General features: G+C 41.4%; 1 protein-coding gene across 4 annotated transcripts in view; it reads left to right on the top strand.

Moving 5' to 3' along the window:
• The first annotated feature begins 1,968 nt into the window (after positions 1 to 1,968).
• Positions 1,969 to 16,444, top strand: part of LOC110525665 (inositol polyphosphate-5-phosphatase A) — a 33,065-nt gene continuing 18,589 nt past the window's right edge. For all 4 annotated transcript variants that reach the window (XR_005052052.1, XR_005052051.1, XM_021605999.2 and 1 more), the window contains exons 1-4: positions 1,969 to 2,743; positions 8,901 to 8,942; positions 9,289 to 9,389; positions 9,707 to 9,794. Coding sequence is in view for 2 of the 4 variants with exons in the window: in XM_021605999.2 (XP_021461674.1) it covers positions 2,684 to 2,743; positions 8,901 to 8,942; positions 9,289 to 9,389; positions 9,707 to 9,794 (291 nt within the window). In the remaining 2 variants the exon portion in view is untranslated. The remainder of the gene's footprint in view (positions 2,744 to 8,900; positions 8,943 to 9,288; positions 9,390 to 9,706; positions 9,795 to 16,444) is intronic.

Below are 16,444 nucleotides of genomic sequence, written 5' to 3'. Positions count from 1 at the left end.
GTAATGATACATGTATATTTAATTTTAACAGAAAAATGACCTAATGCATTTAGTAAAAAGAACGGTGCTGCTGATAATACTGCCATCGTCATCGGGGCAGAGGACATGTACAGTGGGTACAGAAAGTCACCACCCCCTTTCAAAATGTTCACCTTTTGATGACTGAAATGAAGGAGCTTCAGGCCTTTATGGCAAAGACTGGTCAATGTGTTCATGTGACAACAATATCACAAGCTCTCCACAAATCTGGCCTCTATGTGAGGGTGGTAAGAAAAAAAACACTCCTCAAAAAAAGCCACTTCAAGTCTCATTTGAGCTTTGCCAAAAAGCACATTGTAAATTCTGAGGCTAAGTGGCAAAAAGGTGCTGTGGTCAGATGAGAACAAAATGTAACTTTTTGGCGTGAACGCAAAACGATATGTCTGGCAAAAACCCAATACATCTTTCCAGTCAAAGAACACAATTCCTACAGTAAAGCACAGCGGTGGCAGCATCCTGTTGTGGGGGTGTTTCTCTTCAGCAGGGACTGGAGCACTTGTCAGGATAGAATGGAAAATGGACAGTGCAAAATACTGACATATTCTTAAGGAGAGCCTGCAGCCCTCTACAAGGAATTTTAAAATGGTTCTCGTTTCAACATGACAAGGACCCAAAGCACACCGCCAAAGCAACCAAACAGTGGCTGACGGACAAGAAGGTGAATGTCCTTGAGTGGCCTAGTTCGAGCCCCGACCTAAATCTCATTGAGAATCTGTGGAATGACTTGAAGAGTGCAGTCCATGAGCTGTCAACATGCAATTTGACTGAGCTTGAACAATTCTGCAAGGAAGAATGGGCCAATATTGCATGTCTGTAATTCAAGCAAAAGGTGGTTCCAACAAGTATTAACTCAGGGGGGTGTTCACTTATCCAAATAGGGTATTTTACTGTTGTAATACGAAGTTTTAAAACAAACTGTAAAATAATTCACTAGATATTATGGGTTACTGTGTGTAAATAAAGCTGAAAAAAGTTTGATTTGATGTGTTTTCATTTCTGGCTGTAAGGCAGCAGAAGGTGAACACTTTGAAAGGGGGTGGAGACTTTCTATACCCTCTGTATATGTAGCCCATGTTTCCGATACTGTCTGGCACAGCAACGATACATTGGCTACATATATGTAGTGAGACAGAAGTTTGCTGTTTCGCTCGCTCAGATGCTTTCTCTGGTGAGATAGTTTCAGCCACTTGAAGTGGCTGTTGGGATGCTGGAATTATTTTGGATGAATGTGTGAAGATAACCTACTGTTTGAAGTAATTTGTTTGACACAAGTGAAAACATCATGACTGTGTCATTGAAAGGTATTACATTTTTACAGTTAAATTGCATCTTTACTATAAAATAAGGTCTGACCTGATTGTTCAACAGCTCACCATAATAAGTGGTCTGTAGTTTGTCCTGTTATCAAGTAACAGAGTAGGCTGTGAGGTCAGTGAAAAGCTGAATGTGGAGTCAGAATTATGATCTTCACAATATCAGTGTATCACTAAAAATGTGGATGTTCTAGTGCAGCACTGTCAATGTAGTGTCTGCTCAAAGATCATAGCATAAGTGTAAAACAAACATATTTCTATCTTGTCAAGCATGGTGACAGACAGTGGTGGGCACACATCCAAATGGTGCAGGTTACGAATAAAGGATGGTGTGATGGGGTCAATCCAATTAAATCACACAGCTCTGCTCTTTTGTTTCCAAATGAGTCAACCAGTTATGTTTTACAACAGCAGTGTCAGAGCTTGATGGAGTAGTTAATCAGAACTGTGCTTGGTCTTTTATCTTGTGGTCTTTGAACATTTTGCGTAGAGCAAACTGTTGCCAGCCCACTGACAATAACAGATTGAACATGATACACAATCTCTATAAATGAATAGGCTACGTGTTTTTTTTATTTTTATTTTTTTAAATGTAGTTTGTTTTATTATTTGTGAAGTAGCCTAATATCTGGTATTTGGCAGGCCCAACCATTCATAATCATTCCGCCCAGTCTCAGACAAGTCACAGACGTGGGCTATAATTAGAAGGTATAACATCTAGTTGGCTACACTAGCCATAACTTGTATATAAACGCTACTAGCCTATATATTTCGGTGTTTGGATGTTTTTAGGTCTGGATTAGGCGTCTGTGGTTTTTCATAGTAAAAGGTAGGCTTATTTGTCAAATATAAATACCAGTATAAAAGAAACTGAGCGCCGTGGGAGGAGCTCCGGAGTTCATGACACAACATTGACAACAAGATCTGGTCGCGCGGGGCAGGACGAACTGTTCTGGCGCAAGCAGCACATGCACCGTTCCAGGTTTAAATCGGTTAAGAACCTAGTCCAGTTATCATGAAGAGATATACAAATCATTTCCTGCCTGCTCTGCCATTTCTTAGCAGACATGGGAGATAACTCCTTCCCAAGGATACAGAATCAAGACAGCGAACGACACCAGCCATCAACAAAAAGCGGGCAAGAGAAGAGCAGAAATAAATGATCAGGATTAATTAATTATACAACCGACTCCTTAAAGGCAGATTATAGCGACCTATACAATACACCACCATAATCAGTAAACTGTTTGTAGCTAACACACGTACAACATTTTACCATCGCGTGTACAAGAGTTCTTCCTGCAGACTATTTCTGGAATTCGATCGTAATCATGGAAACGTACACTGACGTTCTACTTGTCACCGCAAATGTTGGGTCATTATTCGACAATGTAAGTATTAACACCATTTCACCTAACGATATCCTATTTTAAGTCACGTTGAATGGTGATTCAAAATGTCCAAGTGGAACAGCGAGATTCCTATGTAAGCAGTTACTACACCTGCCAGAGAACACCAGAACCGTTGCAAGACCAAACTCTACTACCTGTAACATTGTAGTTAACTACATTCGAATAGAGAGAGACCAGTTCAACTCCCACAGGCTGGCATCGGGCACGCAATCCAATATTTAATTAGATTATTATAGACCCTATAAAATAATATATATTTTTTTACATTAAGCTACTTCTTTAGACTATTAAATGTAATCATGACAACCATGATTTCTGTAGCCTAAATGCTTTCTTCTCAAACTTTGAAGTAAATTGTTTAATGTTATTGTGGCTTCTAACGACACATTGTTTTCACTTCGATGGGCCTATACAACTGAAAGTCCTCTGTCTATAGTTATACTCACCCCGTATTTATCGTGAGCTGTTGCGGCATGATTTTTGATGCGCGTGCGTGTTCTCACATCATATTGACAGATTCGCGGAGGGAATCTATCTACCTATCAAGCAACAACGGGTCCCAGTTCAAATCAAACAGGAAATTGATGGCGTGCATCAACAACACGTTTGAAGTTATTGCCGCGAAAGTGCAGTGCGCAACTTTTTATCATTCACTGAGCTCCCGCTCGGCTACTGCAGAAACAAGTGATTTGACATCATTTGTAGCCTAGGCTACATTGTTGGCAATTTGATGTGTATGCCTATATTGTTTCAATACTGTGGGCCTAACACCTGTTATTAGTTACTACGGGTTAACAACATATATCAATACAATGCTGGTACCACAGTAGGCCTTACTACATAAGTATTTTACACATGATGACTGAAATAGGCCATGCTCATGGTCAGCATGGAATTGTCCATATTTGGGTGTAATTTTAAATAGGCTGCACAATAAAAACTCACATTATGCACAGTAGCCTAAAGCAGGGTTTCCCAAACTCGGTCCTGGGGCTGGCCCGCTTGTTTACATGGTCGGACAGGGTTCCAGTGTAGATTCAATTACAGCAGAGCCAGCACAAGATATGGCTTGGAAAATGTACCTCAATCCATGGATCAGAAATGCGTTGTACTCAGAATTGTCCCATGATTCCAGTTGAAGATTAAACAACTGGTAGTTTTTCCAGGAAACTGGCCTTTTGGTCCTCATGCTAGGTAGCAGAAGCCACAGCAGGCATTTTGGAATGCATTTGTCATCCCTGGATTGAGATACGTTTTCCGAGCTACATCTCGCGCCTGCTCCATGGTGTGTTAATCTACACAGGAATGCTTGTTGGATCTGCTGGCTACCTAAAGCAATTACCTCATGGCCCTAGACAACATTGTGCATTTACTTATTTCATTTCATTCCGAGGAAGTCCTTGTCTGGCTGTGAGGCTGAAACGTTTGCACAAAATACAAGTCAGCTTGTTTTCTTTCAACTAATTGTCATTTTCCATGAAATCTGGTAAAATATTTGAAGAGGCAAGTATTGTGAGTTGAGATCATGGAGACGGTTGCCTTGATATAGTAATTTGTGTATGTGGTAATAACAGGACGAAATCAATAACATATGAGTAGACCTACTTTAAGTGGTTGTGATGTGATGAGAAATGCAAACACCAGTGCATTAGTTTTGTACTGTGGTGTCTGGGAAATCGGGGCTTAGCTGTCATTGTGACTGAGGGGGAGGGGGGTTACACTAATGGAAATTTGGCTCAGGACCATGTTTCCGGTTGCCCTATCTGGCCCAGTTGAAAACATGTCAGATCCCATTGTGGGTTCAAGAGATCTGTAAACAGATGATTATCTTCCCAGGGGTTTCTTCATGATTTTCTTATATGGCCGCCTAATACGTTTAAACAAACCCTTCCAAACATGGAGAAAAGGTTATGCCTCACATTTTATGGCCTTTAGTCTCACCAGAGACTAGTAATCTTGTAGGCATATTTACACAAGAAAGATGGAAATCCAGGTTTTTTTATTAAAAGGCTATACTTCAAGATAAAATCAAATCTAATTTTATTGGTCAGATGTTATTGTGGTGTAGTGAAATGCTTGTGCTTCTAGTTATGACAGTGCAGCAATATCTAACAAGTAATGTCTAACAACTTCACAACATATACCCAATACACACACATCTAAGTAAGGAATTGAATTAAGAATATATAAATATATAGACCAGCAATGTCAGAGTGACATAGACCAATATACAGTAGAATAGTATAGAATACAGTATATACAGTTTAAGTCTGAGGTTTACATACACTTAGGTTGGAGTCATTAAAACTAGTTTTTCAACCACTCCACAAATGTCTTGTTAACAAACTATAGTTTTGGCAAGTCGGTTAGGACATCTACTTTGTGCATGACACAAGTCATTTTTCCAACAATTGTTTTCTGACAGATTATTTCACTTATAATTCACTGTATCACAATTCCAGTGGGTCAGAAGTTTACATACACTAAGTTGACTGTGCCTTTTAAACAGCTTGGAAAATGTCAGAAAATTATGTCATGGCTTTAGAAGCTTCTGATAGGCTAATTGATATAATTTGAGTCAATTGGAGGTGTACCTGTGGATGTATTTCAAGGCCTGCCTTCAAACTCAGTGCCTCTTTGCTTGACATCATGGGAAAATCAAAAGAAATCAGCCAATACCTCAGAAAACAAATCGTAGACCTCCACAAGTCTGGTTCATCCTTGGGAGCAATTTCCAAATGCCTGAATGTACCACTTTCATCTATACAAACAATAGTACAAAAGGATAAACACCATGAGACCACGCAGCCGCCATACCGCTCAGGAAGGAGACGTGGTGTGTCTCCTAGAGATGAACGTGCTTTGGTGCGAAAAGTGCAAATCAATCCCAGAACAACAGCAAAGGACATTGTGAAGATGCTGGAGGAAACGGGTACAAACGTATCTATATCCACAGTAAAACAAGTCCAATATCGACATAACCTGAAAGGCCGCTCAGCAAGGAAGAAGCCACTGCTCCAAAACCGCCATAACAAAGCCAGACTACGGTTTGCAACTGCACATGGGGACAAAGATCGTACTTTTTGGAGAAATGTCCTCTGGTCTGATGAAACAAAAATAGAACTGTTTGGCCATAATGACCATCGTTATGTTTGGAGGAAAAAGGGGGAGGCTTGCAAGCCGAAGAACACCATCCCAACTGTGAAGCACGGGGGTGGCAGCATCATGTTATGGGGTGCTTTGCTGCAGGAGGGTGGTGCACTTCACAAAATAGATTGCATCATGAGGCAGGAAAATTATGTGGATATATTGAAGCAACATCTCAAGACGTCAGCCAGGAAGTTAAAGCTTGGTCGCAAATGGGTCTTCCAAATGGACAATGACCCAAAGTATTCTTCCAAAGTTGTGGCAAAATGGCTTGAGGCAGCCTACAAACCTGACTCAGTTACACCAGCTCTGTCAGGAGGAAGGGGCCAAAATTCACCCAACTTATTGTGGGAAGCTTTTGGAAGGCTACCAAAACGTTTGACCCAAGTTAATCAATTTAAAGGCAATGCTACCAAATGCTAATTGAGTGTAAGTAAACTTCTGACCCACTAGGAATGTGATGAAAGAAATAAAATCTGAAATATATCATTCTCTCTGCTATTATTCTGTACTTTCAGTGCAGCAAAGTCTCTCCAGAAGTTCAGTGAGGATCTCTGAATGATCCAATGTTGACCTAAATGACTAATGATGATAAATACAATCCACCTGTGTGTAATCAAGTCTCCGTATAAATGCACCTGCACTGTGATAGTCTCAGAGGTCCGTTAAAAGCCCAGAGAGCATCATGAAGAACAAGGAACACACCAGGCAGGTCCGAGATACTGTTGTGAAGAAGTTTAAAGCCGGATTTGGATACAAAAAGATTTCCCAAGCTTTAAACATCGCAAGGAGCACTGTGCAAGCGATAATATTGAAATAGAAGGAGTATCAGACCACTGCAAATCTACCAAGACCTGGCCGTCCCTCTAAACTTTCAGCTCATACAAGGAGAAGACTGATCAGAGATGCAGCCAAGAGGCCCATGATCACTCTAGATGAACTGCAGAGATCTACAGCTGAGGTGGGAGACTCTGTCCATAGGACAACAATCAGTCGTAAATTGCACAAATCTGGCCTTTATGGAAGAGTGGCAAGAAGAAAGCCATTTCTTAAAGATATCCATAAAAGTGTTGTTTAAAGTTTGCCACAAGCCACCTGGGAGACACACCAAACATGTGGAAGAAGGTGCTCTGGTCAGATGAAACCAAAATTGAACTTTTTGGCAACAATGCAAAATGTTATGTTTGGCGTAAAAGCAACACAGCTGAACACACCATCCCCACTGTCAAACATGGTGGTGGCAGCATCATGGTTAGGGCCTGCTTTTCTTCAGCAGGGACAGGGAAGATGGTTAAAATTGATGGGAAAATGGATGGAGCCAAATATAGGACCATTCTGGAAGAAAACCTGATGGAGTCTGCAAAAGACCTGAGACTGGGACGGAGATTTGTCTTCCAACAAGACAATGATCCAAAACATAAAGCAAAATCTACAAAGGAATGGTTCAAAAATAAACATATCCAGGTGTTAGAATGGCCATGTCAAAGTCCAGACCTGAATCCAATCGAGAATCTGTGGAAAGAACTGAAAACTGCTGTTCACAAATGCTCTCCATCCAACCTCACTGAGCTCGAGCTGTTTTGCAAGGAGGAATGGGAAAACATGTCAGTCTCTCGATGTGCAAAACTGATAGAGACATACCCCAAGCGACTTACAGCTGTAATCGCAGCAAAAGGTGGCGCTACAAAGTATTAACTTAAGGGGGCTGAATAATTTTGCACGGCCAATTTTTCAGTTTTTGATTTGTTAAAAGAGTTTGAAATATCCAATAAATGTCGTTCCACTTCATGATTGTGTCCCACTTGTTGTTGATTCTTCACAAAAAAATACAGTTTTATATCTTTATGTTTGAAGCCTGAAATGTGGCAAAAGGTCGCAAAGTTCAAGGGGGCCGAATACTTTTGCAAGGCACTGTACAAGGGTGCCTTAGGATGGAGTTACCCAAAGCAACTTTCACGCAACTTTGTCTGCTTGCACCCTAAGAAACTGAAAGGAATGGCACTGTAATTAAATATTTCAGACACTAAGCCCTTCAATAAAAACCTTTGCAAATAAAATGGCATCTCAGCATCTGTTTTAGGCCTAATCATGCTTTTTTATGGATAAGATTAATTGGGAAAAGACGGTACAGGACACATGCAGTTGGGTTTCTTCAGTCAGACACCTGTATTATGGATGAGCTGCTCTCCCGTCAGGCCATGGTGCCTGGGCAGCCGGGCATGGTGGGCAGCAGCAGTCATTTGGCCATGCAAATGCACTATGCAAAGCCACTGCTGTGTTGCTACAGCTCTGGCAGATTGGCCTGCATCCGGCTGGCCCTGGAGAATACAGCACAGTCTGTATTCTGGCCGGGCACTGGGGGAAACACAAACACACACTGTACTCTGGATACTTAGTAGCTCACAGAGGTTCCCTGGAAATATTTAGATGAAGAACAGACATTAAACAAAATGGAAGGATACATGTTAATTCAATCTCACATTGTTACAGTGTATATACATCAACAGGCAGGCTTGCTAATAATGTTACAGTTTAGAGTCTGATTCTTTATGCCACTTATGTAATAAACATATTACAACCGTTCCAGAGGGACATTTGTTTTTTAATTGCATAGGTTAAGCGTTTAACATATAATTGTACCTGTTGGTGTGTGGGTGTTTATCTGTGTAAATCTTACTGTATATCCCAACAAAACATTTGACAAGACTGTCATGTTGTGCTTATCCGCCTGCCTACCTCATGCATGTTTTATATCTTCCACTGTCAAGTGCTAATATATAATTAAACATGGCCTTTGGTCAGTGTATAGGAAAGGTGCCTGGCAGGGTTGATTGGTAAACCTGGGTTGACAAGATAGCACCCTAGGATCTCATTTAAACCATTCTGTTTATGCCGTTTGTTTTCAATATCTCAACTGTTCGGTTATTATTTTTGGTAGAAACCATGTGTGAACTGGTTTTTTTTTTCTTTTCTTTTTTTCAACCCACAGGTGGGTGAGATTGAGAGTGACTGGCTTCGAGAATTATTTGGGGTGAGTTTGGGATCCCTCTCAGGTGTCCACTATGGATTCTCACATTTTACTGTTGACATGCAAACACCTTAAGCCATCCTCTCATGTTGAGACTGAACCATGAACCCTCCTGGATGGTGGACTTATAAATCGATTAGATACTGTCTCCATTCCCAAAGAGGTGAAGAAGACACATTCCACCATTTAGCCAACACATTACACAGTCAAATTCCAAAGTTGTATGTCATCTTAAGAAATAACATTTACTTGACATTAGAATTCACTAGGATGCCCCACATTTGACCACCATTATGGCACATGGTTGTGGTAGTTTAATGGCTTGCCTGATGTCTATGTCTTGTCACAGACTGTCCAGAGTCACAAACCACGCTTCATCGCCCTGCACTTCCAGGAGGTTGGAGGCAAAGACTACATGGTCAATATGGGCCATGCGGAGAACTTCTTCTGGTAAGACATCACTGTGCCAAACTCCCAATGGGACACTTTCAAAAGTATCCACAAATGCTGCCCAGACTCCTTACAGTTTTATGACCAACAGATACAGTATAACTTCATGATTCATCTGGCAGGTAATGTGGTAGAAGGGTTTTTAGCTGTGGTCATGAAATCTGTGTCAAAGACTGTATAATGTTATCATAACCTCAGGACATCAACTGCCATTATCTGTATAAGAGAGGGTCCAAATACAAGTGTACAGTGTTAGAGACAGTTACTTCAGTGTTTCAGACTTTCAGTTGTTCAGTTTATCCTCTTCTGGGCTTTAGGAACATTGAGTCCAGTGAGGAAATGAGGGACTTTGACAGGGTCTGCATCTATGTGGACAACCACTTTAAGAACGTGGACAGCTTCACGGTGAGTACAACAGGACTGCACTGGTCAACTGACAGAAGTTGAATTGAAAGACTCTATAACCACCATGTCTGGTTACGCTAGCTCAGTCAATAACATCGATATAGTGGAGCTTGATGTACAGGAGGCTTAGGTAAAGCAATAACATGTTGTGAAAGTCCTTACGAGGGTTACCATTGGTGTCTTTGCCTTTAGAATACCTAGTGTATCGCCTACAGCAGGGATTCACAAACTTTTTTGCATAGGCGACCCCTTTTATGATAGCAAATTCATCAGGGACCCCCTCATAATATCAGAACATAACTCCTACTTTAGAGTGCGATTAAAAATATAATTTCTTGCACTTTTACTATGATTTCCGCAGTGCATGGTTGAACTAATCAAGTTTCGGGCCTTAGGAAATATTAAAGCTCCCGCACTTGGCATCAGAGAGAACATTTATAAGTGCATTAATATTTTGAGATCTGGCCATGGACCCTGCAGTGCCTCCGCAGACCCCACTTTTTTTAGACAGCAATATATCTCTGTGACCACAAGGTGGGGCCCTGCTCCACGCTAGAGCTTTATTGAGGGCCAGGGCTTCTCATCAATGCTATGTTGGGTATTTTTAGACTGAGAAACAGGGATTCTTTGGTAAATATAGCATAATAGAACATTACAAATACATGGTACTGTACATACACATGATACATTTACATGTTCTGCTTTCCAATGCAAAATGCTATGTTCAGGAGGACATCCATTCTGTACAAGTTATGGTCTAATGCTTTTTGGTTTTATTGAAATAATATGACATTTAAGTATACCCAATACAATGTGTTTAACATGATCATAGGGTGAGGCTTTAAATTATTGTTTCATCACAAAGACAGGGTAGCAAACAATTTGGCCTGACAAAGTGCATGTATCCATGTTGTGACACGCTTTTCTCAATAGTACAGTACAAAGGAGGACCAAACTCCTACAACATGAATGAAGTGCATGGTAGACCCTAACCCACTGGACAGTTCAGATGTATCATTGACTTAGGAGATCATAGTATATTTGACCGTTGGAACTAGGGTGATATTAGTTTGACCTCAGTGTGAATGTCACAGGGCAAGACTTTAGGTTACGTGCTGAGTTTGTTTCACCTGTGAAAGGACACTTGTATCCTCCCATGTAGTTAATTACAACATGACAATGTGTGAGGGGTATCTCAGAGAGTATAATGTACAGTACACTCTGAAAGTTATAAAGTGTGAGTACGGACAGAGGTGATGTGTTTAAAGGCTGGTTTATACACTTGCTCTTGGCTCTCCGCTAGTCTTATATCCTCATCTATCCTCTGGCCCCCCAACTCTCTCTTTATGTGACTACAATATATACGGCTGTGTGTCTGTGCAGCGCTAAACTATCATTATAGAGTTGTCAGGAGGCTGTCTGGGTCCTGGACAGTGTCTCAATCTCCACACCTGTCCAGACCAGCTCCATCTTCAGCCTCCCCTCTAATGGCCTCTGTACCTGGAATAAAGACTGTTTCCAGTGTTGCTTGTTCTGAGCCACCTTAGTTCTAAATGAGCCATGTCATATCGAGCCTGGTTCATAAATGGGCTGGTCAACACAACACACAGGTCTAGTTGTTGCTTTAATCCAATCTTGGGAGGGTCCATCCCCATCATGTGCAGAGTTTCACAGGATTAAACCCACCCAAGCTAGACCCCAACACTGGAGCCATGACAGTGGGGTCAATGGATCTGTCTACACTCGGAGGTGTGTGAAGTGGAGGGGAAAGTCAATGTCCAGGTGTGGGGAGACAGGCCAAAGTCAATAAATGTAACTCTAGATTAAAACTATTGATCCCAGCCCATTTGTAAACAATAAATAAGGGCTGAGGGGAGTGGCGGACATCTGGGACTACGTTTCCCCTGTGCTTGGTTGTCTGTGCCCCCCCCCCCCCCCCCCACCTGCCCTAAGAGGGCTGCAGCCCCCAATGCCACATTCTCATTTTGCCTGTGCCACCAGCATTGATTTTCAATTTGTTTCCCCTCGGCTGTGGATCAGCAGCTCCCTGGTCAGAGGGAGGGGGGGGGGGGGGGGTCTATGTTCAGAGGGGCTGTGAGGAGGGGGGCAGTCATGCATGCATTGCCTGTATAAATGGTGTTTTGATAAAAAATCACTTGTAAGTCAATCGTTTTTTATTAAACTGTGCACAAACCTGATTGATGAAGATGGGTCCTTGGCAGAGTATGTGGAGGAGAACCTTTCTGTGTGTGTTTAAAAAAAAAAAAAGTCACAGCAGACTTCTACAGTCATAAAATAGTTTTACAGTTTTAAGAATATCCCCCCAAAATGTAATTGCTATTGGTAACATCACTATATAGACATTAGACAATGTTTATTAGTTGGTAAACACACAAACCTGCCTACCATGTTTTCTTTCAAACTAATGCATTCGATTTGATTTAATAACTGCTATAACTCAGGTTAGCGATTCAGCTGAAGTCAGCCGATGTTAGATTTAACTTGCAAAACCGTCACTTTAGTCCGAACCTCCTCTAACCCCCGTCCCCTCCTTCTCCAACTTGGACAGGTCTGTCCCTAATCGTTGGTCACCCTGACTGGTCGTAATAGGGACAGCTCCATCCCATTAAATGAGGATCGCTCTGGCTGTGAAGATGAATGGTATCTTCAGGGAGCGATCTCTCATGCAGGAGGGGTATAGAGCGGCCCGTCACACCTAGGGTTGCACGTTTTGGGGAATATTTAGAGGTGGAAACTTTCTGTGGGAATATATGGGAAATAAATGCAAATTTATATTAATACGATTTAAATATAGATTTTTTTTGCATTGGATATATTTACCATATCATATGGAGACAGAAACATAAATCTTTTACCTTATCATAAGTAGACATAATTGCAAATGATTGAATCCTTCCAATATAAATAAAACAAAACAATTTAGTTACGAATTGGACTTTAATTAAATGAGTTGACTATTCACACTATATGAACAAAACAAAAAGGGAATATTGAATGATCTCCAATGATCCATCGCATCTCCCAAAAGTGTTTTCAAAATACATCTGTAAAATGATAGTCTAGAAACTAAAGCTTTGGTTGTCTTCCTCTCAGGCTTCCATGTCTTCTCCCTGGACTTCCTCAATGTCCACCTCTTGAACATCAGAATCTGAGGCCTCATCTTCACTGTCACTTTCCAACCTTGTTGAGGATGGCTCGTTGTCAGGCTCAAAAAGCCTCAAATTTGCACGGAGGGCCACCAATTCTTCAAGCCTTGCATTGGTCAGCCTGTTGCGTGCTTTGTTGTGTGTGTGTTCCCAAACAAGGAGCAGTTGCGCTCTGAGGCGGCTGATGTTGGTGAGATTTGGAGGATGATGGAGGAATCAGGGGAAAGAGCCTCAGATCCACAAAGTCCCTTCCACCAGGTGGCTGATGAGAAATGTTGGCACGACTGCCATATTGCATCTCAATCCCAAAGCCCTTGCTTGGAAGTGTACTTCGCCAGACTGCCAAGAACCTTGCCCTCATCCAGGCCAAGGAGGCGAGACACGGTAGTGATGACACCATAGGCCATGTTGATCTCTGCACCAGACAGAATGCTCTTGCCAGCATACTTGGGATCTAACATGTACGCGGAGGCGTGTATGAGCTTCAGGCAGAAGTCTTCACGCTTTTTGATGTATTTTGGAACTGCCGTTTCCTACGCTTGGAGTAACAGTGAAGTGGGCAGGGCCGTATGGATTTCTTCTCTTACATCTGCAAGCAGAGTCTGAACATCAGATAGGATGGCATTGTCTCCCTCAATCCGTCCAATGGCTAGTGTTATAGGTTTCAGGGTGCTTGCCACCCTCTCCCAAAATACATCATCCAGGAGGATCCTCTTGATGAGGCTGTCCACATCGGCAGACTGTGATATGACCACTTCTTGGAGATACTCCTTCCCCTCCAGGAGACTGTCAAACATGATGACAACACCACCCTGGGCAGGGTGGGCAGCTTCAATGTGGTGCTCTTATTCTTCTCACTTTGCTTGGTGAGGTAGATTGCCGCTATAACTTAATGACCCTTTGCATACCTAACAATTTCCTTGGCTCTCTTGTAGAGTGTGTCCATTGTTTTCAGTGCTACTTCAGTGCTCCTTGAGGAGCAGATTCAATGCATGAGCAGCACAGCCAATGGGTGTGATGTGAGGATAGGACTCCTCCACTTTAGACCAAGCAGCCTTCATGTTCGCTGCATTGTCTGTCACCAGTGCAAATACTTTCTGTGGTTCAAGGTCATTCATGACTGCCTTCAGCTCATCTGCAATGTAGAGACCGGTGTGTCTGTTGTCCCTTGTGTCTGTGCTCTTGTAGAATACTGGTTGAGGGGTGCAGATGATTTAGTTAATTATTCCTTGCCCACGAACATTCGACCACCAATCAGAGATGATTGCTATACAGTCTGCTTTCTCTATGGTTTGCTTGACCTTCACTTGAACTTTGTTGAACTCTGCATCCAGCAAATAGGTATAAGTATATCTGGTTGGAAGGGGTGTATGCTGGGCAAAGAACATTCAGAAATCTCTTCCAATACACATTTCCTGTGAGCATCAGAGGTGAACCAGTTGCATACACTTGAGCAAGACATTCATCAGCATTTCTCTGACTACGTTCCTTCACCTCAAATACAAGTAGAGGGACTTTTGTCAGAGGTTGCTTGTTGTGAGCACTGAGGTAACTTTATGCACTTGGCTAGATAATTCTGCATCTTTGTTGCATTCTTCACATATGATTTGGCACAGTATTTGCAAATGTACACAGCTTTTCCTTCTACATTAGCTGCAGTGAAATGTTTCCACACATCAGATAGTGCCGTGGCATTTTCCTGTAAAGATTAGGGGAAAACATTGTAAAAAAAAAAAAAAACTCCAAATACAATTCCATGTGCAGATATATAGTTAAGCAGCTAGATTAAACAACTCCTTTGTAATATAAGTGTTTTAAAATGAAACATGGCAACAGTTGAACTAACACTCCTCAGTTAGCAGGCTCAATCAAGCTAAAATACACATGGTAGCAAAAACTAACTAGCAGAAATGGTTAACAATTTAGAAATGATTTAAACACACTTTGCTGTAGGCTACTATTTACTAGTTGACAAAAAATATATTCACCCCACCCAATATTGTAATCAAAACTTAACAGAAAGCATGTAGTCCTTGGCTCACAGTGTAGTAGTGTGCAAGATCTGGAGAATCATCTGCGCATGTGATGATTCAATTCCATTGAATTGGGGATAGTTTAACCAAAATATGCCAAAATATGCCACAAGACCTAGAATTGCCTTATGTGTATCCCACAAAACTTTTTTGTTAAATTTAAGCAAAATTCCCCAAATTCCAAGGCTTAACTTCCCATGGAAAATTTCCGGGAAAATTCCTGAAATTTACCGGAACGTTTCCGACACTTAGCAACCCTAATCACGCCCGAGACCCTCTGGGTGCCGGCAAATTTTTCTTCGGCCCGCAGCCGGCGCTGCAGCCCTACTGCTTAATACATTTTCAATCGTTTTAATTTTCTGTCTTTATTGAACTCAGAAGGCATGATTATTCAGAGCAGGCAGTTAGTACATTAAAAATGGTCACATCGGGATGATTGGGTGCTAAAGTGTGCGTGTGGGTGGGTGCACGTTTGATTGTGTACTGTGTACATGTTATTGCAGTAAAGCTATGTGTTTCTGTGGACAAGAGTGAGTTGAGCATAATATAATTGCTTGAAAGAGGGAAGGTTTGAGATACTGGGTAGGTGTGTGGCTGTGTGTGAAAGGAGACTAGAACTACTGAAGATGATAATGATGTAAATATTATGGAATCAGATCATGTTGCATGATACTCCTTGATGAATCAGAAATTAAGTTGTTTCTTTAAGTCATTATGACCAAAGGTTTCCAGTGAAGCCTAAATGTGCTATATCGGACCAGCATGCCCAAGAATGTCCCATGAGCATGTTGCAGTTAGTCAAGCTGTTTCGCAAGAATTGATGACGTTGATATTTTAAACCGAAACAAACTTTGAGGGAAGTCTGTGCAAGGTACAGTTGAAGTTGGAAGTTTACATACACTTAGGTTGGAGTCATTAAAACTCGTTTTTCAACCACTCCACTAATTTCTTGTTAACAAACTATAGTTTTGGCAAGTCGTTTAGGACATTACTTTGTGCATGACACAAGTAATTTTTCCAACAATTGTTTACAGACAGATTATTTCACTTATATTTCACTATATCACAATTCCAGTGGGTCAGAAGTTTACATACACCAAGTTGACTGCCTTTAAACAGCTTAGAAAATTCCAGAAAACGATGTCATGTCTTTAGAAGCTTCTGATAGGCTAACTGACATCATTTCAGTAAATTGGAGGTGTACCTGTGGATGTATTTCAAGGCCTACCTTCAAACTCAGTGCATCTTTGCTTGACATCATGGGAAAATCAAAAGAAATCAGCCAAGACCTCAGAAAACAAATTGTAGACCTCCATAAGTCTGGTTCATCCTTGGGAGCAATTTCCAAATACCATGTTCATCTGTACAAACAATAGTACAAAAGGATAAACACAATGAGACCATGCAGCCGCCATACTGCTCAGGAAGGAGACGCGTTGTGTCTAGAGAT

The sequence above is a fragment of the Oncorhynchus mykiss genome, chromosome 6 (assembly GCF_013265735.2).
Source record: "Oncorhynchus mykiss isolate Arlee chromosome 6, USDA_OmykA_1.1, whole genome shotgun sequence".
Lineage (NCBI taxonomy): Eukaryota > Metazoa > Chordata > Actinopteri > Salmoniformes > Salmonidae > Oncorhynchus > Oncorhynchus mykiss.
The sequence above is the reverse complement of the archived record's forward strand: the minus strand, read 5'-3'. Positions and strand labels throughout refer to the sequence as shown.